Genomic DNA, 27,046 nt, shown 5'->3' with positions numbered 1-27,046 from the left:
TTCAGAGGAGAAATCACCATTTGTCCTCTGTTGTTAAACAGAGGTAAGACCCCAGATCACAAAGACAACTTCTCTGCTATCACTTACTCCAACGCCTCCATACAATGACACATACACCACATGAAATATGTCTGCATTTCTGATTTCTGCTCGAAACCTTTCTAGATCCAGTTGCAGTATTGGCCAATGTTCAGTTGATTTCCTATTTGATATGCTATTAAGCAAACCATCAACCTCTCATGTTTTATTAAATGCTAGCAATACATAAACACGGGATCGTATAGAAAGAAGTATGGCGACATAAAACTATAATGGAATAGGTTGAGGCACCAAAACGTCTCTCCTCCCATTGCAGACGTTGCATGATGGATGATGACGATGCCAGGTGATATTTCTCTGCTCCAATTCTAATCATCGTCTCATGGGAGGATGCTGAGCGCGCAGGCGGGACCGATTTTCCTTGCAGTGCACTATCATAGAGCAATGTGCATGACAGGACAGAACGAGCAGAGCTGAGAGCAGGGCAAAGGGAAAACATCAGCGAAAGGGGAGGTTGTAATAACGCTAATTAAGCATCCAATCTCTGTATTCGTAATATTTGCATCATGGATGTATAATTCCTCTATTTTCGCTAAACATCGTATCTTGCACCATTCAACAACTCGGACATTTTGTTCCTCATTTTGTTCCTTTTAACAGAACACTGGTGCCCATCAAGAGCCTAGGAGAGACAGAGAGTGCCATTGTATCGCGCGCAGGAACTGAGCAAAAGCCGACATCATGGCGTGGCCCTGCATCACCAGGGCGTGTTGTATGGCCCGCTTCTGGAACCAGCTGGACAAGGGGGACATTTCGGTGCCATTGGTTTTCACCAGATACGACGTCTCGGAGATGCAGCATCTTCAACTGCAGCACCAACAAAAACAGCCGCATCACCAGGCACAGGCAAGCGCGGTCGCCATAGAAACTCTACCCGCTCACGAGGACAAGGCGGTAGCGGCTTGTGAGCACCCCGCAACGGGAACTGCTGTGTCTGAGGAGCGCGCATGTGGTTCTGTAATGCGCCAAGACTTTAAGCACTGGAAAGTGCGCCCTGAGCCAAGCTGTAAACCTAAGCATGAATATCACACTCCCGAGACCCCTTTTAACAACAAGACACAATATCAGAAGGATTTCAAGCCATGGCCCATTCCGAAAAGGGACGACCATCCTTGGATTGCCAAACCCAATCCCTCCATCTCCATCGGCGGTGACGGTGTCCAGGATAGGTCCAAACACTACCATGCACACGCGGAAATTGACAGTGGGGTTGAGAAAAGCGAAATTGCTGACAAAGTGCAAGAGAAAGAAATTATGGAAGGGAGTAAAAATAATCCAACTGCAGAGAAGGATGGTGAAAAGAAAGTTAGCATCAAAGTGGAGCGAGAAGACGCGGCAGGGGCCAGAAGCAGGGCGGCGTTAGATGCGCTAAACAGGCAGTTAAAACAGGAAGTTACAATTGGCAGCTCATACAAGTAAGTTGTAAATTCTATTGACAGATTAAACACGGAACCATACATTATATCATGCACTGGAGGAAAAAGTACCCAATTGTCATACTTGAGTAAAAGTAAAGATACCTTAATATAAAATGACTCAAGTAAAAGTGAAAGTCACCCAGTAAAATACTACTTGAGTAAAAGTCTAAAAGTATTTGGTTTTAAATATACTTAATTATTAAAAGTAAATGTTATTGATAAAATATACTTAGTATCAAAAGTAAAAGTATAAATCATTTCACATTCCTTAATTTAAGCAAACCAGATGGCACAATGGCATTACATTTATTTTTACTGCCAACCCGGGGCACACTACAAAGACATAATTTACAAACAAAGCATTTGTGTTTAGTGAGTCCACCAGATCAGGGGAAGTAGGGATGACCAAGGCAGTAGGGATGACCAAGACATTATGGTTGACCAGGGATGCTCTCTTGATAGGTGTGTGAATTGGACCATTTTCCTGTCCTGCTAATTCAAAATGTAACGTGTACTTTTGTGTGTCAGGGAAAATGTACGGTGTAAAAAGTATATTATTTTCTTTAGGAATATAGTGGAGTAAAAGTAAAAGTTGTCAAAAATGTAAATAGTGAAGTACAGATACCCCCCAAAACTACTTAAGTAGTACTTTAAAGTATTTTTTACTTTACAAGTACTTTACACCACTGGTATCATGTACACACTTAGTGAGATCAACTTTAAGATGATGAGGCACTAGGGCCCACTCTCAATGTTCAAAGTACACCAGAGAACATAATTTAGCCAAAGAGTATGTTTTATCACAAGCACATACAAGTAGGCCTAACTACCAAAATAAAGAAAACACTAACATAAAGTGTCTTAAAGGGTGTTGGGTCACCAAGCTGCCAGAACAGCTTCAATGTGCCTTGTCATAGATTCTACAAGTGGACCTAAACAATGCCAGGAAAATTTACTCCACACCAAAATATATCATTTGTATCCCTCATTTACTTAAGTGTTGTCTTAATTTTGTCAGTTACCGGTATTCCTATGTGCACCAAATGTGTTGTGGCCATAGACATAATCCATAGAATGGTTTTTGGAACCTCTTGCCGTCAATTTAACTGTTAATGGGTACACTAGTGATGGCTGCCAGTCCTGACTTTAATTATTTTACTTTAGTTGGTTGCGGCTGTCAGTTTGCCTTTTTCAAATTTCTAAATACAATTGTGAATAAAAACATATAGTTTGGAAAGCAAATGCCTACTGCTGAAAACAGAGAACCAATAGAGAAATACATTCTCAACAACTCCCAATTTTTAGTGAACAGCAGCAGCACTGTTTTACAAAGCTAATCTTGAGATTATCAACGACGAGCACATCAGCCATCACCGGTGAGTAGCCCATGGCTTCATCATCATCATTTGGTGAGTCAGTGTGTCACTGGAAAGTTTATTTATTGTAGTAGCCTACTGTAGCCTATAATATATATATATATATCAGTACCAGTCAAAAGTGTGGACACACCTACTCATTCAAGGGTTTTTCTTTATTTGTACTATTTTCTACATTGTAGAATAATAGTGAAAACATCACAACTGTGAAATAACATATGGAATCATGTAAGAAGTAAAAATGTGTGTAACATATCAAAATATATTTTATATTTGAGATTCTTCAAAGTAGCCACTCTTTGCCTTGATCACAGCTTTGCACACTCCTGGCATTCTCTCAACCAGCTTCATGAGGTAGTCACGTGTAATCCATTTAAATTAACAGGTGTGCCTTGTTAAAAGTTCATTTGTGGATTTTCTTTCCTTCTTAATGCGTTTGAGCCAATCAGTTGTGTTGTTACATGGTTGGTATCCATATTTGGTAAAAGAACAAGTCCATATTATGGCAATAACAGCTCAAATAAGCAAAGATAATCGACAGTCCATCATTACTTTAAGACTTGATTTGTTTAACACTTTTTTGGTTACTACATGATTCCATATGTGTTATTTCATAGTTTTGATGTCTTCACTATTATTCTACAATGTAGAAAATAGAAAAAACTAAGAAAAAACATGGAATGAGTAGGAGTGTCCAAACTTTTGACTTGTACTGTATATACAGCTCTGAAAAAAATTAGAAGACCACTACAAAATTATCAGTTTCTCTGGTTTTACTATTTATAGGTGTTTGGGTAAAATTAACATTTTTGTTTAATTCTATAAACTACTGACAACATGTCTCCCAAATTCCAAATAAAAATATTATAATTTATAATTTAGAGCATTTATTTGCAGAAAGTGACAACTGGTCAAAATAACAAAATAGATGCAGTGTTGTCAGACCTCGAATAATGCAAAGAAAATAAGTTCATATACATTTTTGAACAACACAATACTAATGTTTCAACTTAGGAAGAGTTCAAAAATCAATATTTGGTGAAATAACCTTCATTTTCAATCACAGCTTTCATGCGATCCTCCACCAAATTGGAGAGGCCAACAAGCCTCCGTGTCTCGCACCCATTGTGAAATTTGGTGGAGGATCTGTGATGATCTGGGGGTGCTTCAGCAAGGCTGGAATTGGGCAGATTTGTCTTTGTGAAGGACACATGAATCAAGCCACGTACAAGGTTGTCCTGGAAGAAAACTTGCTTCCTTCTGCTCTGACAATGTTCCCCAACTCGGTTGGTTTTTCCAGTAGGACAATGCTCCATGCCACACAGCCAGGTCAATCAAGGTGTGGATGGAGGACCACCAGATCAAGACCCTGTCATGGCCAGCCCAATCTCCAGACCTGAACCCCATTGAAAACCTTTGGAATGTGATGAAGAGGAAGATGGATGGTCACAAGCCATCAAACAAAGCCGAGCTGCTTACATTTTTGCTCCAGGAGTGGCATAAAGTCACCCAACATCAATGTGAGAGACTGGTGGAGGGCATGCCAAGACAGATGAAAGCTGTGCTTGAAAATCAGGGTTGTTCCTCCAAATATTGATTTCTTCCTAAGTTAAAACATTACTATTGTGTTGTTTAAACATGAATATGAACTTATTCTCTGTATCCTACTGCCTGAGCTATGTTATTGATGTAAATTGAGAATAGCGTGTGGCCTGGGATCGAGCCTTGGGGTACACCCTTGGTGACAGGCAGTGGCTGAGACAGCCGATGTTCTGATTTTATACACTGCACTCTTTGAGAGAGGTAGTTAGCAAACCAGGCCAAAGACCCCTCAGAGACACCAATACTCCTTAGCCGGCCCACAAGAATAGAATGGTCTACAGTACCAAAAGCTTTGGTCAAGTCAATAAAAATAGCAGCACAATATTGCTTAGAATTAAGGGCAATGGTGGCATCATTGAGGATTCCATACCAGAGAGAATACTATAGACATCAAGAAAGCCAGTCAGTTGATTATTGACCACAGTTTTTCCACCACTTTTGTTAAACAGGGCAAAATAGAAATAGTCCTATAACAATTAGGATCCGCTTGATCTTCCCCTTTAAATGAAGGATGAACCATGGCTGCCTTCCAATCAATGGGAATCTCCCCAGAGAGGAGAGACAGGTTAAAAATGTCAGAGATAGGCTTGGCGATTATAGGGGCAGCAACCTTAAAGAAGAAAGGGTCTAAACCATCTGACCCCAATGTTTTTTCGGGTCAAGTTTAAGGAGATCCTTTAGCACCTCGGACTCAGTGACTGCCTGCAGGGAGAAACTTTGTAACGGGACAGGGAAAAATGAAGGAGCATCGGGGATAGTCGCATTAGAAGGGGTGGGAGATGAGGAAATGTTGGACGGGCAATGAGGCATGGCTGAGTCAAATAGGAATCCTGACTTAATGAAGTGGTGATTAAAAAGCTCAGCCAAAGGGGCCTCCTGGGTGGCGCAGTGGTTAACGGCGCTGTACTGCATACAGTACTGGGTTCGCGCCCAGGCTCTGTCGTAACCGGCCGCGACTGGGAGGTCCGTTGGGCGACGCACAATTGGCCTAGCGTCATCCGGGTTAAGGAGGGCTTGGTCGGTAGGGATGTCCTTGTCTCATCGCACACCAGCGACTCCTGTGGCGGGCAGGGCGCAGTGCATGCTAACCAAGGTTGCCAGGTGCACAGTGTTTCCTCCGACACATTGGTACGGCTGGCTTCCGGGTTGGATGTGCGCTGTGTTAAGAAGCAGTGCGGCTAGGTTGGGTTGTGTATCGGAGGACGCATGACTTTCGACCTTCATCTCTCCCGAGCCCGTACGGGAGTTGTAGCGATGAGACAAGATAGTAACTACTACAACAATTGGACACTACGAAATTGGGGAGAAAAAGGGGGTAAAAAAATAAAAAAAGCTCAGCCATGTGCTTCTTGTCAGTAACAACCACATCAACTTTAAGGGACAGGCAGCTGTGAGGAGGAGGGTTTATTCTCCAGGTCTTTAACCGTTTTCCAGAACTTTTTGGGGTTAGACCCACAGAGAGGGAACTGCTCCTTAAAGTAACTAACTTTGGCCTTTCGGATAGCTTGAGTGCACTTATTTCTCATGTGCCTGAACGAGAGCCTCATTGCCTGTGCCAAGCCTTTCACCAAATGGGCACCGACCGGAGCAGAGGAAGACTTCGGCCATGGAGCCGGGCTGAATGCCGTGCCCGAACTCGGCACCGGAGCAGAGGTTGGCTCCTGCTATGAAGCAGGACTGGACGCCGTGCCAGGACTGGGCACCGGCGCAGAGGAAGGCTCCTGCCATGGAGCGGGACTGGACACCGTGCCTGGACTGGGCATCGGCACAGAGGAAGGCTCCTGCCATGGAGCGGGACTGGACACCGTGCCTGGACATCGGCATCGGCGCAGAGGAAGGCTCCGGGCATAAATTAAAGACTAGAACACCCCCGAGTCACACCCTGACCTAAAGCACCATAGAGAACCTGAGGGCTCTCTATGGTCAGGGCATGACAGAAACAGATATCAGAGCACAAGTCAGATTTGGGGCTTGCAACTGTAGATAGGCTAGGGTATACATGCACATTTCCAGATATCATCAACAGCAATACAACCAAGGCTAGACAGAGGACAGGGAGAGTGTGGACACACTCTGCAGTGTGGATTTATGACGTGTGGAAATCCTAAAAACGACACTGCTCAACTGTAGTCTATACCACATAATAAATGTTATGGCTTTATTATAAAATAATGTACATTTACCATGCACCGAATTGCTTCTTTATGCTTGGATTTTTTTAAACAAAAAAACAAAGCCCCGGTGCCGTTTATTTCTTAATCCTGTGAGGAGGTAGTTGTATATTGATGAGAGAAGTAAGTAAAATATTCTTGATGTAGGCTATCATTCAGTATCATCAGACATCAAATATATTCTTACCAAGGAATTCTAACCACTGTTTTCTATTCAAAATGTTGAATCATGTGCCTCAATAAAGTACCATGGATATAACAGCACTGAGCACAGAAATAATGTTACACTTATACATCATTTTCAATATAAAAATGTGTTCTGAGGTAGGATGAACGTCCTTGTTAAAATAAATCTGTTACTCTGTCCCAGTGTTATGACCTGTGCACGAGTAATGATGGAGACCTGCCTTATCTCTGTCTGGCTCAGTGAGCCGAGCACCAAGGAGGCCCCTGCCAGAGACATGCCGTTTACATGGCTTGGGGCAGAGGCAGTGCAATGTTTTTGGGGGGTTTATTCAGTAGTTATGCCATGTGAACAAAGATGGTGGGTAGCTTGTTTAGTCATTTGCCACATCCCATTAGAGTTCTTTACGGAGTGAGTGCCACAGATAATTTGAGTGTTTGAATTACACCTTGAGGGTGTTTTGCCTTTCTTGTTTCAGCTGCATCAGTACCACCGTTATTGCTTGTCTGTTTTCAGTCCTCTCTGCAACATTACACTGCTGAATTCAGAAAAAGTACCATCCCATGACTAACAGATCCTACTCCATTGTTGTTATGTCCAAGCCTTACTGCAAAACACAGTACCTCTGGTCTGGTAAATAGAAGAAGAGAAAATCATCAGACAGCTGTGAATAATATTAGAATTACTTCCTTACTGGAGTTACTAACAAAGCAGACATGAGTAACCCTTAGGGCTGAGAATAGACTCTCTGAACATCACCTGATAGGAGGAGGTGGTGTGAGAAGAGAGCAACACGTCTGGCAGCTGGTCACACTGCTGCTGTGCTGTGTTGGTATTGTTCTGCAGCCATTAGGGACCAGCTCAGGGCAGAGAGAGACCTACTCAGTCCTCCTTACATGGCATGAAATGGTTGCACTGTGACAAGCATGCCTGAGATAGAAAGAAGCAGGTCAGCTATGGGTTCATCTCCAACACACACATATATTTGCACACACACACACACACACACACACACACACACACACACACACACACACACACACACACACACACACACACACACACACACACACACACACACACACACACACACACACACACACGTGCTGAAGGTGAACTGCTCAAAGCGGCTTCATTCAGCCTGCTTTCATGTGATGCTAAAGCCTCTGGTCTGTCTCTAATTTGTGTATGACGAAACTGTCGTGACGTTGTATTAGTTAATGTGACGACTGTTGTTCATCGAATGATTAAAGTTTCTAATTGCGTGATTAACTGAATCAAGCAATTATTAACTCATTAACCTGGGGCACCATGGGAAAACTAGTTTTTATTGAGTTTCTATTTCCCAAATTAACTCAAAGAATATCAGAATATCGATTTTACAACAGCCGCTAATTAACCAGTTGCCTCTACCAATCTCGTTCTGAACGTCGTATAGCCCGTGAATCTGCACGGACCCGGGTGTCACCAATGAGTTCGTACCACACCAATCTTAGTTGAATATTTATTTACTAAAAAGCTGAAATTACGATAATGTAACAGCGTTCTTCAATTGTAGAAAGAGAGTCGGACCGAAAACACAAAATACTAAGACCAAGGCGTGACAGATAAAAGATACACATAGACAACACACATTATAGGCTATTGATTAGAACTTAGTATAATGGGCCAACACACTATGGCGCGTGTTACCCACAATGGGGATTTCAAAGAGAGAGATAAAAAAGAAAGTACACGAGAGAAATATACATTTGGGTGAATTTGTCAGCTATGCTATTCTAACCCAAGCCTTGCCCCAAACTGCCGGTCAGAATATAATGATGTAATTACGTGGGGATGATCTCAGAGGATTCTCTGCATGGACCATCCAGCCTGCTCCATGACGCACTACTCCGGCGCATCTCTCTGACCGTCCTCCCGATGTCAGTGTCCTTTTGGCTTAGGAGTCTGTTCCCTCACCCTTTGCTCTGGAAGGGGTCTTCTAAGGACAGACAGCTCTGTAGCTCAGATCTCACAGCATAGGAATGAAACCCTTTAGATACCACGATTCGATGGGAGATGGAGGCTAGGTGGTTCGACTTGAATTCACCCGCTTAGACACAGCTCATCTGTAGCTTGGGTAGAAAACGATTTCTTTGTCTTCAAACTTGCGTTGCGTTCTGGGTTCGTTGACTTTTTAGACCTTGCTGCAGCTTGGGTCACGTAGTCTTCCTGTAAATTCTATACTCGCAGGTTTTATACCCTTGGGTCAGAAGTGGGCATAACCGCCTTTAGGGCAATTCTCTGGGCGTACCAAGTTAATGAGGCAAGGTCTAGATTTTATTCAAATCCGATTTTAGACAACTAACTTAACATTTCATCTTCCCCAAAACATTGTCTTTGATTTTGATATTTTCCATACAACGTACAATGTATAATCATCAAACATCTACTAGGAAAACTCTTCATGTTACAATGTTTTTGTAATAACGTCATCTATTAACCTTTAATAACAAAACAAAAATGACATACATTTTCATATTCCATCTATTGTCTGTGTCTTGTCTGTGGTCTGAGATTTACCAGGGGCGTGAGGGGTCATAAACCCCCCCACATCTTGAGACCCCTAGATCTCTCCTCCTCTGTTGGGGTTGAGAGATAATCTGTAGGGTTGTGGTCTCCTGTAACCTGACCTGGTCAGGACAGTCATGACAAAACCTTGTCTCTGAATGCCTGCATGGTTGGAGAGGGAAGTGTTATTCATTAGAATGAAGGATGTGAATGAGATTTGCAGTGTTGTTGGTTCTCCGAATTCAGCCAAGTAACAACTATTTGCTTCAGTTAATGCAATTATCCTCTTGGACCTATGTACAATATGTAAATGAAGCCTATTCAGAAAAACAGTATTTTTATCCATGCTCTCCTAGAAATACGATATGAAGCTTCTTGATTACAAATTACAGATGGAACCTGACTGGATAGCTGGACCACATCACTATTTGTGTTCAGCCAGTGACTGTCAGAGGATATTTTTTAAGACACCATAAAGTACATAGAACTGCCCTCACTGTACAAAAACAAAAGTACTGAAGCTGAACCAAGAGCTATGCTTAGACTGTAGCAGTCCTTTTAAAATCTAGACAATGTGAAATGATTCTGTGCAGCCTGCATGTCCCAACAATGCACCCCAAAGATGAAAAAATCAAATCAAATGTTATTTGTCGCATGTGCCAAATACAAAAGGTGTAGATTTATTTTAACAGGGACGTTCATCCTATCTCAGAACACATTTTTATATTGTCCAGGTGGGAAAGGGCAGTGTGGAGTGCAATTAAGATTGTATGAAATGCTTACGTACAAGCCCTTTAACAACAATGATGTTCAATAAATAGGTTTAAGAAAATATTTACAAAATAATCTAATAATTCCTTGGTGTTCTTGTGGACACTTGAAACTCTCGACCCGCTCTCGACTTCAGCCCCGTCGATGTTAACATGGTCCTGTTAAGCCCTCCTTTTCCTGTGGTCCATGTTCAGCTCCTTTGTCTTTTTCACATTAAGGGAGAGGTTGTTGTCCTGGTACCACAATGCCAGATCTCTGACCTCCTTATAGGATGTCTCGTCATTGTCAGTGATCACGTCTACCACTGTCGTCAGCAATTCTTAATGATGGTGTTAGAGTCGTGCTTGGCCACGCAGTTGTGGGTGAACAGGGAGTACATGAGGGGACTAAATACACACCCCTGAGGATTAGCGTGGCAGATGTGTTGTTACCTATCCTTACCACCTGGGATTGGCCCGTCAGGAAGTCCAGGATCCAGTTGCAGAGGGAGGTGTTTAGTTTAGGTCCTTAGCTTAATGATGAGCTTTGTGGGTGATATGGTGTTGACCGCTGTCCTGTAGTCAATGAACAGCATTCTCACACAGGTGTTCCTTTTGTCCAGGTGGGAAAGGGCAGTGTGGAGTGCAATTAAGATTGTGTGGAATGCGAATTGGAGTGGGTCTAGTGTTTCTGGCATGATGGTGTTGATGTCAGCCATAAGCAGAATTTCAAAGCACTTCATAGTTACCAGCGTGAGTGCTATGGGGTGGTAATCATTTAGGCAGATTACCTTTGCTTTCTTGGGCACAGGGACTATGGTGGTATGTTATAAACATGTTGGTATTATAGACTCAGTCAGGGAGACACTGAAAATGTTGGTGAAGAAACTTGCCAGTTGGTCCGTGCATGCTTTGAGTACACATCCTGGTTGAGTACACATCCAAAGCCCCGCGGCTTTGTGAATGTTGACCTGTTTAAAAGACTTGCTCACATTGGCTACGGAGGGTGTGATCAAACAGTCGTCCGGAACAGCTTGTCGCTCATGCATGCTTCAGTGTTACTTGCCTCAAAGCGAGCATAAAAGGCATTTAGCTTGTCTGGTAGGCTTGCGTCATTTAGCTGGTAGGCTTGAGGCATTTAGCTCGCTGCTGGGTTTCCCTTTGTAGTCCTTAATAGTTTTCAAGCCCTGCCACATCCGATGAGCGTCAGAGCCGGTGTAGTAGGATTCAATCTTAGTCCTGTATTGATTCTTTGCCTGTTTGATGTTTAGTCTGAGGGCATATCGTGATTTCTTGAAAGCGGTAGCTCTAGCCATTAGCTTGGTGCGGATGTTGCCTGGAATCCATCGCTTCTGGTTGGGATATGTATGTACGGTCACTGTGGGGATGACGTCATTGATGCATTTCTTTATTGAAGCCTGTGACTGAGGTGATACACTCCTTAATGCCTTTGGATGAATCCCGGGAACATATTCCAGTCTGTGCTAGCAAAATAATCCTGAAGCATCCACGTCATCTGACCATTTCCGTATGAAGCGAGTCACTGGTACTTCCTGCAGGAAACTGGAGGATAGAATTATGGTCAGATTTACCAAATGGAGGGCGAGGGAGAGCTTTGTATGCGTCTCTGTGTGTGGAGTAAAGGTGGTCTAGAGTGTTTTTCCTCTGGTTGCACGTGACATGCTGGTAGAAATGAGGTAAAACAGATTTGAAGTCCCCGGCCATTAGGATCGCCGCTTCTTGATGCACATTTTCGTGTTTGCTTATGGCCTTATACAGCTCGTTGAGTGCAGTCTTATTGCCAGCATCGGTTTGCGGTGGTAAATAGACAGCTTTGAATAATGTAGATGGGAACTCTCTTGGTAGATAGTGTGGTCTACAGCTTATTATGAGGTATTCTACCTCAGGCAAGTAATACCTCAAGACTTCTTTAATATTAGACATGAGACACAAATTCTTACAAGGCACCCCGCCCTCCTCCCCCTTTTTCTCAGTCTTTTCTTCACGCTGTTGACAAGGATTTGGGCCTTGTCTCGACAAGGCAGTATATGCTTCGCGTCGGACTCAATAAATAAAAAATCTTTGTCCAGTTTTTGAGGTGAGTAATTGCTGTTCGGATGTCCAGAAGCTCTTTTCGGTCATAAGAGACGGTAGCAGCAACATTATGTACAAAAAGAGTTACAAAGAATGCGAAAAAACAAACAAATACAGTTGGTTAGGTGCCCTTAAAACGGCAGTCATCCCTTCCGGCGTGATTCACAGCTTCTTTATCAATCGAATAGGAAAACATGAAGTAGCATTTATGATGAATGCCTTGGTTTTATGTCAGGTTTCAGTCATTCCTGATTTCTCACCTTTTTCTTTTGATTTCATAATAACGTGTGTGCATGACATGTTGAACTGTGGATGGTGCGAACTGTGACAGATGTGATCAAGGACATCTCTTTGTCTCCATCAAAGCCTATCTTCTACCACCATTGTGTAGACTTCAATGACTTGTCTTAGCTGTGTGAGGTGGAGCCCGGCACGGCATGAATTTTAAGCCCAAGCCCTACACATTTCTGCGACATTTCAGGCCCTACCCTACCCACCCGATTGCTTCTGCCAAATGTAAAGCCTGGCCGTGCCCGAAATCAGAAAATAACTTCCTCTATTAGTAAATCCATTAGCTGCTCCTATCTGTCTGTCACTCGCTCCCTGAACACAGACAGCTCGCTCTGCATGCACTCTTTGCACTTTGAGTATCCATAACAACAGCTCTGCTTGGCTCGGGCTGCTCTGCTCAATGACTAGACATGAGAGTTGTACATTTTGTACCCTTTTTTCGTGATATCCAATTGGTAGTTAGTCTTGTCCCATCGCTGAAACTCCTGTACGGACTCAGAAGAGGCGAAGGTCGAGAGCCATGCATCCTCCGAAACATGACCTTGCCAAGCCGCACGGCTTCTTGACACACTGCTCACTTAACCCGGAAGCCAGCCGCACCAATGTGTCAGAGGAAACACAGCTGGCTGCGACACAGCCCGAGATGGATCCTGTGTCTGTCGTGCCGCCTCAAGCACTGCGATGCAGTGCCTTAGACTGCTGACAAGGTTGAAACACTTCCGAAACCATGTTATGATCTTAGTCAGATATGACAGTACTGTGCAGCAGAGCACAAGCAAATGGCTCTGCTTCAAAATGTTAGTGATCAAATCAGATCAAATGTATTTATATAGCCCTTCGTACATCAGCTGATATCTCAAAGTGCTGTACAGAAACCCAGCCTAAAACCCCAAACAGCAAGCAATGCAGGGGTAGAAGCACGGTGGCTAGGAAAAACTCCCGAGAAAGGCCAAAACCTAGGAAGAAACCTATGGAGGAACCAGGCTATGAAGGGTGGCCAGTCCTCTTCTGGCTGTGCTGGGTGGAGATTATAACAGAACATGGCCAAGATGTTCAAATGTTCATAAATGACCAGCATGGTCAAATAATAATAATCACAGTAGTTGTCGAGGGTGCAGCAAGTCAGCACCTCAGGAGTAAATGTCAGTTGGCTTTTCATAGCCGTGGTATCTCTACCACTCCTGCTGTCTCTAGAGAGTTGAAAACAGCAGGTCTGGGACAGGTAGCACGTCCGGTGAACAGGTCAGGATTCCATAGCCGCAGGCAGAACAGTTGAAACTGGAGCAGCAGCACGGCCAGGTGGACTGGGGACAGCAAGGAGTCATCATGCCAGGTAGTCCTGAAGCATTGTCCTAGGTTTCAGGTCCTCCAAGAGAGAGAAAGAAAGAGAGAATTAGAGAGAGCATACTTAAATTCACACAGGACCCCGGATAAGACAGGAGAAGTACTCCAGATATAACAAACTGACCCTTGCCCCCGACACATAAACTACTGCAGCATAAATACTGGAGGCTGAGACAGGAGGGGTCAGGAGACACTGTGGCCCCATCCGATGAGACCCCCGGACAGGGCCAAACAGGAAGGATATAACCCCACCCACTTTGCCAAAGCACAGCCCCCACACCACTAGAGGGATATCAATTTAGTGATACCCGAGTCCTAACCGTATCCTAGTTATTGATGTATCGTCGGGGTCATGTCGGGTAGCAGAGCTTTATCCCTGAGCTCTATTCTCTGACTTGGGAACCTGCTGCCACTTCAGGCAGAGCAGGGGTTAAGATCCCTCAGCTCAGCTGCCTCCCTACTTTGTGCCATGTTTACGCTTTGAATGTCACTTTTACATGAGAATACCCCTAGGGTCAGGCCTCACCTGCTGTTATTAGGCATTGTTTACTCCACATTATCCCCACCGACCACCAGCCGTTTCCTGATGGTGAAATCAGACCAAGGTGATGAACACAATGAGCCACAGCACAGACAGCTCTTCTTGTCATCCCATTAAATAGGCTTATTTTCCATTGTTGAAATCTAATTAGAAAACAGTTTCAGTTTGAGGCAATTATTTGTTCTTCCTCTATTGCATTATGTGTAATAACCTCATACCATGTGGATGATGAATAAGTAGCATGTTGCACTGCTTTAAGAAAGAGAGGTAGTTGAGTTTTGTTTACTTTACATTATTTGTTTTTTCAGATCGTCTCAGGTTGCATCACAGCACATTTTCATGCCAGCAGAGTGTGGAATCTGGTCTTTGCTGCTAAATCCAACATTGATTAATGTATTTCAGTCATTTATTTATAATGGAATTGAATTTTATTTCATGCCATTGACTCATTTTATACCCACATTACTCTCTCATCATGGTTAGATAGACAGCTGTCTAGTCATTCACTGGCCATAGGGACCTCTGCTCTGCACAGGGTGTTCACAAATCATTGCAGATGAGAGTGCCTAGTTTTATCCTAAATTCACCCCTGCCCTGCCTGCAGTGAATGAATGAATGAATGAATGTTGCACTGGACTGTTGGTGTGCCATCCATACGAGCAGAGCAGCAGTAGTGGCTGAAATATTGTAAAGAGGCCAACAGATTTTGGTGGATTTAAAAGTGATCCTCTTAGAAGGCCTGTAAAGCCTGGTGTTTCTATCGACAGGCAGGCAGTGCGTGTTGAATCACTGAATCTAACCACACGGGCTCTGACTGAGGAGAGATAAAGAGAGGGATGGATGGAGAGAGAGAGCGGGAGGGCAGGACATGCTGCTCAGTCTCTCCTTCTCATACAAAGCTTAGCTTCCAGTAACTCCCTTCAGATGCAGGCCGGTTAGGATCAGCAGTGTGGCATTACAGCATAGTCTGAAGAGAGGATTGTTGAATTGAAGTGTTAAACATTAATTTTTGGATTATGGTGCTTAATTGTCCTTCAGTATTCAGTTAGTGTGTCTATGCACAACATAATGTACTATATAAAGCCAAAACATTTGTTTCGTGACTATGCCGCTCTTTCTCATGTCACACAAAATGTTAACTCAATAGTGATTTATTTTGTGTCAAATTCTTGTGTGTACCATGATGAGCATGGCGCTTGCAAAGCCAGGATTGTGTGTTCTGATTCACGAAGCTACCCATACGTAAAATGTATGCACGCGTGACTCTTAGTCGCTTGATAAAAGTTTCTTCTAAATGACATATATTGTTTGAAATACTTGACGCATCAAACTTGATTAAAGGTGTGGATATATCCGAGGTTTAGCCATGCATCAGAAGGTACAATACCCTCTGTGGGGATTTCACTGAGTTGCACTATGTCACACTGTAGCCAATAGCCATCTGACTGCATGGGCTGTCTTGAAAGGTTACAGATTCAGCGACAGCTCCCATAACAGCCAGAGGCAAGCTCATCCCTGAGGGAGGAGAGAGTATTGATCAGGAACCATCAGGCGTTGGCTACATGTCATGGCTGACTGACACAGAAAGATAATCAAGGTACTGTTAAGCCTTCCGCATGCTTCGGTGTTGCTGGCGCCTAGCCAAACTCTACTATGTGAACCGAACTAGTGTGCTCCCAATACGCTCTTAAAAAGCAGCAATAGTGCTGTTTGTCCATCTAGAGACGCCATAGCCAGTATACTGTACACTTCCTCAAAATAGTCAGAATTCATCTAAGAGAAAATGAATGACAGATTTATTGAGGTAACATTTTTGCAATTTTGCATCTAACTAAGATGTTTGGTGCAGTATTTCTCAAGTGAAAAGATTTGCATGCAAATGATTTGTCTCTCATTGAATGACAACAAACACTTAATTAAAGAATCCCTACCTTTGACCAATCACGGACAAAAGGGTGTAGACTTCATCTACCGAACTTCAGCTTGCCTCAAGAAACCATTTTGTGTGCATGAGCAGCTGAAAAAAACCTTGCCGAAGGCCAAAATGAACAAAAACATCACAAAATGTAATCATAATATAGTCCTGTGCATGAACTGTTCAGAACTGTTTCGGACGGGAAGCATGAGGACTGATTTACTGTACACTGGGGTTGATTGATTCACCTTACTTTGAATCAAATGTGAGAGAACGTCCTCTGTTATGTATTGTGTATGCTATCGAATTAACATTGATTCTGCCCGGTAGTAAATCGTGCTTCTTATTTGAAACTCTGGGACAGTTGGATGGGCTTCAGATTAGAAATTCTGTGCTGAGCTCTTTTGCTGTCAAAGTGGGATGTTTTTATCTTTTTATTTTGGGGATTTGTGTGTATTGTTAGGTATTACTACACTGTTGGAGCTGGGAACATAAGCAATTTGTTGCACCTGCGATAACATCTGCAAAATATGGGTAAGCAACCAATAGAATTTGATTTGATACAGGAAGGTAAACTTACAGTCAAATAGACCGACTGTCCAGTCAAACTGATGATAATGATTTTTAATATAAAACACTGTATGAAACACAGTCCAATGTAAATGCTGCAATCAATTGGATTTCTTTCATTTTCTCTCATGAATGGATGTAGCCTAACTGACATGACATGTTTAAGGAGAGTGCACGATTTGACTTGGGAATACATGTGTTTAGAGTTAGACTGGCCATAACGTTAGAAGTGTCGTGTCCATGGCCCTTTGTTCCTGTTCTCTGCCCTTTCATAGTCTCTAAGAGAGGAGTGCCAGAATGTTCCCTCTCTGCCGGACCGTTGCCTGGCCGTGCCATGTTACAAAAGACACATACACATATACACCCCCTTGTCAGTGCCAGTGTCACATCGTCATAGTGACAGAGCTATTCACAAGACATCCCATCTCTCCCGCAGGGTCAGCAGGGTCAGCTCCAAGAAGCAGGAAGAACCATTAGCCAGTTTGTTAGCTTGGCAACACTTGTTTTTCTACATGGCCACACAGTAAGAAATACATATGTTAGCTTTACCTCATCAAATAACAGCTTGTTTTTGGGGGAAGATTTTGTTTGTAGTACCACATAATAGAGGGAGTAAAGGGAAATTAGACATGTTCAGTTGTAGAGTTAGAAGTGTGTGTAACAGGTGTGCAGGAATTTTTAAGAAATGTACCTAATCTTGTCATACGTACCTAATCCTGTCAAAGACCTGTTTTGAAAGAAATGTACACTGATCAGCTGGAAGGAGAGTAGGTACCAAGCACACACTGACCTGAAAGACACTAGCTTGATTGTTACCAGTCATATGAGCATGACGTTGTCCAGCTAGTTATGTACAGTATAGACTTGTGTTTGACTCTCTCTCTCTCTCTCTCTCTCTCTCTGCCAGTCCTACCACTACCCTCCGTCACTAGTGCCCTGTTGCGGGTAGCACTCTGTGCCTTTGGCCCAGAACATTGTATAATCTGTCTTTGTGTAATCTGCTTTGTACTTATTTTAACCACCACTCTACTCACCATGTCACATCATAGAGATCATGGACAGTTTACTTCATGAGAAAATCAAATGTTGTGGGTCAATTTAAATCAAATCAAATGTTATTTGTCACGTGCCAAATACAACAGGTGTAGACTACCGTGAAATGCTTACTTACGAATAAATAAAAACATTTGCAAAAATAAAGTAGTCACACAATAGATATCAATAACGAGGCTATACAAGGAGTACCGTTACCGAGTCAATACGCAGGGGTACGAGGTAATTGAGGTAATATGTACATATAGGTAGGGGTAAAAGTGAGTAGACAATCAGTATAGATCATTGACGGAGTAGCAGCAGCATACGTGAAAAAGTGTGTCTATGTGTATGTGTGTGTGTTGTGTATGTGAGCGTATATGTAGAGTGTGTGTGTGTGTGGAGTCCGAGTGTGCATAGTCAGAACCGAAAAGGTCCTGGATGGCAGTGAGCTCAGCCCCAGTGAGGTACTGGGCTGTCCGCACCACTCACTGTAGCGCCTTGCAGTCGGATGCCAAGCAGTTTCCATACCAAGCCGTGATGCAGCCAGTCAAGATGCTATCAATGGTGCAGCTGTAGAACTTTTTGAGAATCTAAGGGCCCATGCCAAATCTTTTCAGCCTCCTGATGGGGAAGAGGTATTGTCGTGCCTTCTTCACGACTTTGTTGGTGTGTGTGGACCATGTTAATTCCTTAGTGATGTGGTCACCAAGGAACTTGAAGCTCTCAACCCCGTCGATGTGGATGGCGACGTGCTCGGCCCTCTGTTTCCTGGAATCCACGATCAGCTCTTTTGTCATACTGACGTTGAGGGATAGGTTATCCTGGCACCACACTGCCAGGTCACTGACCTCCTCCCTAAAGCCTGTCTCATCGTCGTCGGTAATCCGGCCTACCACTGTCGTGTCATCAGCAAACATAATGATGGTGTTGGAGTTGTGCGCGCAGTCGTGGGTGAACAGGGAGTACAGGAGGGGACTAAGCACACATCCCTGAGAGGCCTCCGTGTTGAGGGTCAGTGTGGTGGATGTGTTGTTGCCTACTCTCACCACCTGGGGGTGGCCAGTCAGAATGTCCAGGATCGTAGTTGCAGAGAGAGGTGTTCAGTCCCAGGGTCCTGAGCTTAGTGATGAGCTTGAAGGGCACTATGGTGTTGAACACTGAGCTGTAGTCAAACAGCATTCTTACATACAGTGCATTCAGAAAGTATTCAGACCCCTTGACTTTTAACTAAAATTGAATAAATTATTTATTTTTTTCTCATTGATTTAGACACAATACCCCATAATGACAAAGTATAAACAGGTTTTTTGAAATTTTGCAAATGTATAAAAAAATAAGACAGAAATACCTGATTTATATAAATATTCAAACCGTTTGCTATAAGACTCAAATTCCTTTACATTTTTTACCCCTAATTTCTTCACATCCAACTGGTAGTAGTTATAGTCTTGTCTCGTCGCTGCAACTCCCGTACGGACTCGGGAGAGGCGAAGGTTAAGAGCCATGCGTCCTCCGAAACACAACCAAGCCGCACTGCTTCTTGACACAATGCCCATCCAACCCGGAAGCCAGCCGCACCAATGTGTCAGAGGAAACACCATACACCTGGCGACCGTGTCAGTGTGCACTGTGCCCAACCCGCCACAGGAGTCACTAGTGCACGATGTCACGAACCGGCTCAAAGCCCGTAACAAAGGGAGACAACGTGGAGATAAGGAGTAGCAAAATATGTATTTATTAACTAAAGCAACTAAGTATAATATACAATGGTGTGTGTAATCAGTCATCAGTAGTGTAAGTGAGTGTTTTGCATGCATGTGATAATGCAGGGTGAGGAAAGGTGCCAAAGCAAACAAACGGCCACCAAGAACCACAACACAATCTACAAAAGGTGTCTGCATGGAGAGAGTCTCCTCCATGAATGTGGAAGAGGTCTATTTATCCTGGGAGACACCTGTCCCAGGTGTTTCCCATGTAGCTGACGACCCTCCCAACTCCGCCCACCGGCATCCTAATAAGGAAACAAGAACAGAGAGAATACGGCAGACAGAGTGAGAGGGTCGTCACAACGATGAGACAAGGATATCCCTGCCGGCCAAATCCTCCCTATCCCGGACGACGCTGGGCCAATTGTGCCCCACCCTATGGGCCTCCCGGTCACAGAAGGCTGTGACAGTGCCTGTACTCGAAACCAGAATCTCTTATCTCTAGTGGCACAGCCTTAGACCACTGCGCCACTCGGGAGGCCCATGACACTCAGGTGCATCCTGTTTCCATTGATTATCATTGAGATGTTTCTACAATTTGGTTGGAGTCCACCAGCGTTAAATTAAATTTATTGGACATGATATGGAAAGGTGTTACGAATCCCTTTTGGCCCAACGGTCTAGGGGGGGATGGTAATGAGACCGTAACATAACTCATGCAAATTATTATTGTGACAAAGTGTGAACAAAATAACCACGACAACAGAAATCTACCGTCAAACTCTAGGTTTATTTATAAACACACGGTAATGGGGGGGGGAAGCAGGAAAAGGGGCTGAGCTGGACCCAAGGAAAGAAACAATAAGTATACAAAAACACACCCCTAAACTAGACTAGCCTACTTTAACAACAGCTAACTAACCAACCAAAAATACAGTGGGTGGTCCGCCCAGTTCTAACTAGTGTATTTAACAAAGTTCACCTACGGGTAGTGTATGCCCATGGGCGACTTGTCTTGGTTTCCCCCTTTTCCCACCAGCAAACAAACAAACACCATAACCAAAAACAATACTCACAGGTGATGACAAAGTGCTATGAAGTGCTTTAAACAAAAGAGAGGTTAAGACACACAGCGAGAGTGAAACACAGAGACCTACAGACATGGCATTACAGAGAGATTGAGCTGAGCTCTAGAACAAACAAATGATGGGGTTTTTAAACCATGGGGAAGGAACTGTGATAGGTCAGGAAATAGGAGGAGGTGTGTCTTCTGATTGATGATTGAATGTTGACTGATTGGGGAGTGATGGTTTTCACCTGTGAGGGGAGAAGGAGAGAAAAGAAACACACACACAGACACAGGATAACTGTATCCGTAACAAAAGGCATACACCTGTCTATACCGGTCCAACAGTTGACAGTGCATGTCGGAGCAAAAAAAAGCCATGAGGTCGAAGGAATTGTCCGTAGAGCTCAGAGACAGGATTGTGTCGAGGCACAGATCTGGGGAATTCTGAAACTATTGGGTTACACTTTATTTGGATAGTCCCATATACAGGTAACTGCCTACGTAAAGGAAACACCAACATAAAGTGTCTTAATGGGGTGCTGGGCCACCACGAGCCAGATCAGCATCAATGCACCTTGTCATAGATTCTACAAGTGTTGTGAAATTCCATCATTTGATGTTGTGTTTAATGGTGGTGGAAAACGCTGTCTCAGGCTCCGCTCCAGAATCTCCCATAAGTGTTCAATTGAGTTGATCTGGTGAATGAGACAGCAATGGCATTTGGTTTGCACCGTTTTCATACTCATCAAACCACTCCGTGACCACTCATGCCCTGTGGATGGGGGAATTGTCATCCTATGGAGTCATAGCCATATTAGCCAAAATAATGGCCTGTCCAGCATTTTTATACAGCACATGACCCTAATGATTGGATGTTAATTGCTTAATTAACTCAGGACTCACACCCTGTGTGGAACCACCTGCTTTCAATATACTTTGTATCCCTCGTTTACTCAAGTGTTTCCATTATTTTGGCAGTTACCTGTAGATGATCTACAGATGGTCATACTATCAACAAATGATATGTTGATAAGAAACTGCTTGCTAAGGTTAAGTTTAGGGTTATGTGTAGAATATGGGTTAGGGTGAGCATAAGGGTTAGGATTAGGGTTATGTTAGGGTTAAGTTTAGGGTTAGGCTTAGTGGATAGTTAGTTGAAATGTTGTTGGCAGTTATTGAACATCTACTGAACCATCCACTTAGGACTATCCAAATAAAGTGTTACCAACTCTTCTATTTTATTAAAATGAAGGCCACATTTGTACCACACATAGGACAGTGTATTACTTCATGGATGGCAGTTACTTAAGCCTTCTCGTCATCAGTCCATGGCCATGCTACAGTAGCTGCCTTGGTTTCCATGGGTTGAGCTGTAGTGTGATTGATATCATGTCTTTTTATGTGATCTTCAGCAGCAGCCTAATTGTTATAATGGGCCTGGAGTACTTGAGCCTGCTTGGGCTGCCTGGCCTGTCTGGGCTGCCTTCTACATCCAGATAGTAATAGCGTTAGCTAGTAATAGCGTTAGCTAGTAATAGTGTTACCTAATCAATAAACACTCCCTCCCTCCTTCCCTTCACTGCTGTAGTGCACATCGGGAACATTGAGTTTTTCACTGTGATATTTTTCTCTGTGTCGGGTCTATGCTGTGTTTTTCAGTGTGGCTATAGTGTGGCTATAAGGGAAGGCGTGTGCATTATGCTGTTATGGGGGGAGGGGTTGGGGCTTGGGGTCTGCTGCGGCACAGAGTGAGGTCACTGGGGAGCCTTGAAGAGTAGTTTTTTCATTTCCAGGGACCAGGGAGGGAATCTTCTGTTTTCATTTGGTGTTTGACACCTTAGATGCATGAACAATGTAATTTGGTTCGATAGTACGAAGGAGCAGTGGGAAAGGAATATTGAAGTTATGGATAATTAATGAATGAATATGTTTCCACCTGACCTCCCAATACTAGAGTTAATATGCCATGTCCCAGCCTCAAGCTGCTCATCACTGAGAAGGCCATCATGTAGTCATTTCTGGAAAATTAGGTCCGCTTTTATGAGTTCAAAATCCATTACAACTCTTGAAATCAACTTGATCTATGAAAGGCAGTTCAATCTAAAACTCAAATGATTAGCAACATGTTCATTCATAGACCTGCTAAAAAAGAGTTGATAGTGAACAAATCTCAATTTGATGATAATCTGGAGGTTGGCTCGTCCTGTACAGAACCCTCTCTATGAGACTGGAGGTCAAGCTGACCTTCTGAAGAACTGCTGTGTCTGGACTATACTAAATACCTGCAGTCACTGCTCCCATACACCCACGTATTCACCCATACTATGGGAGAGACCCAGTCATTCCACTAAATATATTTCTATATCCAAACAGTAGGCAACTTTGAGTACCACTGCCTGCTCTATGTCAATATACTTATTGGTATGTGACTGCTTCATTGTTCATGAGTATTTAAATGCCTACATGCTGCAACACAAATTGCCCTTTGGGACAATACAGATCTAGTCTTCTTTAATGTCCCTAAATAGATTGTAGGTGAAATGTGAGGAGAGCTTTTTTCATCACACTACTGTATCCCAGTTTCTTCCGTGACCGTATTTGATACGGATTCTTCTCGTAGGACTGAGTTCAAGGCCCACAGGGATGTGAAGCCAGCGAAGCTGATCCGAGCCAAGTCCCAGTTCCTTCCCCCTGATGAGAAGACCAGCCTGGAGACCAGCTATAGTGCCACCTACAGGGGAGAGCAGGGCAAGAAGCAGCCCAATGACAACAAGGCTGTGGACAGGAGGAGGATACGCAGCCTGTACAATGAGCCCTACAAAGGGCTACAAGAGACCAAGGTGAGAACGTTTCAGCTCCTTTAAACCATGCAGGCCATGTCCTATTGACTACACCAATGGTACAGCAATAATGCAGCCATAGTAAAAGAAATCTGATAGGATTCCCAAAAACAAATTCCAATAGAAATTGCAATCAGACTTTGGAACCTATCCTATATGATTTTATCCTATATTGTGATGATGTGATGAAGAGGTTGAGAACCTCAGGATTTTTTTCTGTGGTATGAATAGGCAAAGATATGGAGATTGTGCTTCAGAGACACGGGGGAGATGATGTTCCTCAGTTTACTGATCTTTAATCTTGATTGCAGGTAAACATAAATGTTCAGGTTTCTGTTCCATATTTAGCTGTGAGATTTACATTTTAGCAGACGTTCTTATCCAGTGACTTACAGGATCAATTAGGGTTAAGTGCCTTGCTCAAAGGCACACTGACAAACAATTCTCCTCACCTAGTCGTCTCCGGGATTCAAGCCAGCGACCTTTCGGTTACTGCTACCCACATTTTCTCATAAAGCTGTATTTAGGTCATTCTAGTGTCCATACAATGTGATCTGAAATAAAAATGAATAGAATAATATCAATATTATGGCTTGACAGGTTATAATAAGTATGCAGGGCGAATGAACTGCACCGTCACTATGGGAGCTCTTTCCAGAGCAGGCCTGTTAAATTGTGCAGAAGAGCATTTTTTTACTCTGTAAATTGTTAAGCTAGTGAGAAATTGAAATGTTGATTTATTTTTATATCCTCAATTATTTTATATTGCGCTAATTTCCTGCACATACAGATTTCTCCCCTAATCAATATGAGTGATCAATTGCCACTTGTCAAAAGTTTATAAGTAATATGATCGCTATTATGGTACATGTATGTGTAGGTAGTGCATTTTATGTTTAGGTTTTCAATATATCACAAACTGTTTATTAATTATTGATTTGGACACTTCAAAACAGGGGTTTGACATTGGGCTATTTATCAAAAGTTATTGACAATGGGAAGCAGCAACAGCATAATTTTCAATGTATGTTTTAGGAATATAAATGGAACTTTCAAAATCAATTTTCAATAGTATATGTAATGGCTAGATCATAAAGGAACAATTGTCCAGACAGAGGAATGAGTTTACAAATTCACGGTTTATTCCTAACTCTGTACAGGTTACTGTTTAGCTGTAGCCCACGCCAAATAAATGAAAGATACCCGTATAAAACAACCATGACCTTCTCTCGTAAAGACCAGACATAAAAGCGAGAGAACATTGCCTAAAACATGGGCTTAAACATGCAATGCTCCACCCCCTGCCAACCCGTGTCACTCCACCAACCAGAACATTCCAGGCATTCCCGTGATTGGCAGATAGCAGGTTGATTGGTATGTCAGACCCCGCGAACACTGGTACTGGTAAGTACAACACAACCAACTAACAGCATAACACATAACACTCAGCTGTCTGTGCGGGTCGCTACACAGCCCCCCAACCACAAAGTCCCTCGTCCCCTACGGAACAAACAAAGTCTCTGAAGCGACCCAGAGGTCTCCTTTGCCTGCGTGGCCGTGATGGTTGCAGAGTGTGCAGATTTGAAACAGGGAGCTCATTCCGTGGCAGGGGGCTGCCCATCTGAGGCCCATGGGATGAAGGCAGGGACATGGGGGACAAGGATGAGGGAACAGGGTATACAGTCCGTAGCTCTGGGGAACCACGCGGTGAAACAGGGTTGGAGACTGGAGGAGTGGGCTGTCTGGAGCCTTGTTTGCGGTGCCGAGGGGGAGGCTGGTGAATGTCATTGCCAGAGAGGAGAATTGTGGGGTCCCTGGGGTTTGGGGAGAAGAGGCCCCTCTGTGTGGGGTTGACTTGTCCCATAACAACAACAAAAAGCTGCACCTGGGAAACAACCTCCCCTACCCTCTGCAGGGCTCCACCCAGTGCCTGTCCAACTTGGGGCATCCGCCTTTCTTTCTCAGGGGGCTATAGACCCAGACTAGCTCCCCAGCTACAAAGTGCCTTCCCCGGGTGTGCACATCATAGTTCCTCATCTGCCTCACACCTGCATTCACCAGCTGCTCTCTGGTGAAGGTGTGGGCTGTCTCCAGGCGGTCCTGGAGTCTCCGGGCATACTCCGTCCCAGGGGAACAGGAGGGCTATCCAGGGGCACACCAAACGCCATCTCTGCAGGGGTGCGGATCTCTCTCCCCAGCATGAGGAGGGCAGGCGTGCAGGAAGTGGAGGCTTGGACAGTGGAGCGGCATGCCATGAGGAGCATAGGCATGCTTGTCCCAGTCACGCTGGTGTTTGGCAGGATGGCCATCTGCTGTCCAAGCGATTTGTTGAAGCGCTCCACAAGGCCATCACTTTGAGGATAGAGAGGAGTAGTGCGGGACTTGTGCAATACCCAGCCTCTCACACATGATGGTGAACACACAGGACTCAAAGTGTCTGCCTTGGTCATTGTGGATGGACTCCGCAGCTCCAAACCTGCTGAACATCGACGATGGTCTCTGCCTTCTGGTCAGGCAGAGCATAGGCCTCGGGCCATTTTGTGAAATAGTCCATGGTCGTGAGCACCCATCGGTTTCCGCTGTCTGTGGTGGGGAACGGCCCAACTTCATCCACTCCCACCCTCTCCATGGGAGCCCCAACTGTGAACTGTTGGAGCTGAGCATGAGAGAGGCCTGGAGGCCGGCAAAAGTCCTCCACATCCCTCTTGTGCTGCCCCCAAAAAAGCCTTGACGGAGGCCGCAGTGTTTTTGTGACCCCAAAGTGTCCAGTCTCCACCACCCCATGAGTGCTCTGGAGACACAGCTCTCTCTCACAGCCCTGTCTCCGCTCACAGTGGCGGCAGCCGTCTGCAGTACAGGGCTGATGGGACATGGCGTCGGCGTCGGCGTTGGAGTGGCGTGTCCCTGCCCTGTGCACCACTGTGAAGTGGTACGGCTGAAGCTCCTCCAACTAGCGTGCCACCTGCCCACCTGAAAGACATGAGCCACTGTAGAGCAAAGTGGTCAGTCCTTACAGTAAAGGGCAGGCCACCCAGGTAATACTTGAAGTGTTTGATGGAAGCCACAACAGCAAGGAGCTCCCGCCGGGTGACACAGTAGCGGCGCTCATGTTTGTTGAATGTTTTGCTGAAGTACGCCACCACTCTCTCCCCCTCTGGCCCCACCTGGGCCAGCACCCCACCCATGCCCATATTGCTTGCTTCTGTGTCCAGGATAAAGGGAAATGTGAGGTCAGGGGGGCAAGCACAGGGGCCTTGATCAGTGCACTTTGAGGGTGCTGAAGGCCTCCTTGCATTCCACTATCCAAGTGAAGGCCTTGTCCTTCGGCAGCAGGTGGTTCAGGGGAGCACCCTTGTCTGCTTCTAGGGGACATGGAGCCTTGCTCCCCCATCCTCGTCAGTGGGCTCCTCCTGAAGATGGTGGGGGTTGGGAAAGAGAGCCAGGGGTCCGCACTACCCCGTCTATGCGGACCACAAGCCGTTTCCCTGAGCT

General features: G+C 44.3%; 1 protein-coding gene across 1 annotated transcript in view; it reads left to right on the top strand.

Annotated features, from left to right (window-relative positions):
- Positions 1–424: 424 nt before the first annotated feature.
- The window catches only part of LOC118390097 (microtubule-associated protein 6 homolog), a 33,193-nt gene continuing 6,571 nt past the window's right edge, over positions 425–27,046 (top strand). Inside the window, exons 1-3 of the mRNA XM_035780318.1 lie at positions 425–552; positions 700–1,514; positions 23,335–23,554. Of these exons, the coding sequence (XP_035636211.1) occupies positions 781–1,514; positions 23,335–23,554 (954 nt within the window). The 5' untranslated portion in view covers positions 425–552; positions 700–780. The remainder of the gene's footprint in view (positions 553–699; positions 1,515–23,334; positions 23,555–27,046) is intronic.

Source organism: Oncorhynchus keta, chromosome 11 (genome assembly GCF_023373465.1).
Source record: "Oncorhynchus keta strain PuntledgeMale-10-30-2019 chromosome 11, Oket_V2, whole genome shotgun sequence".
Lineage (NCBI taxonomy): Eukaryota > Metazoa > Chordata > Actinopteri > Salmoniformes > Salmonidae > Oncorhynchus > Oncorhynchus keta.
The sequence above is the reverse complement of the archived record's forward strand: the minus strand, read 5'-3'. Positions and strand labels throughout refer to the sequence as shown.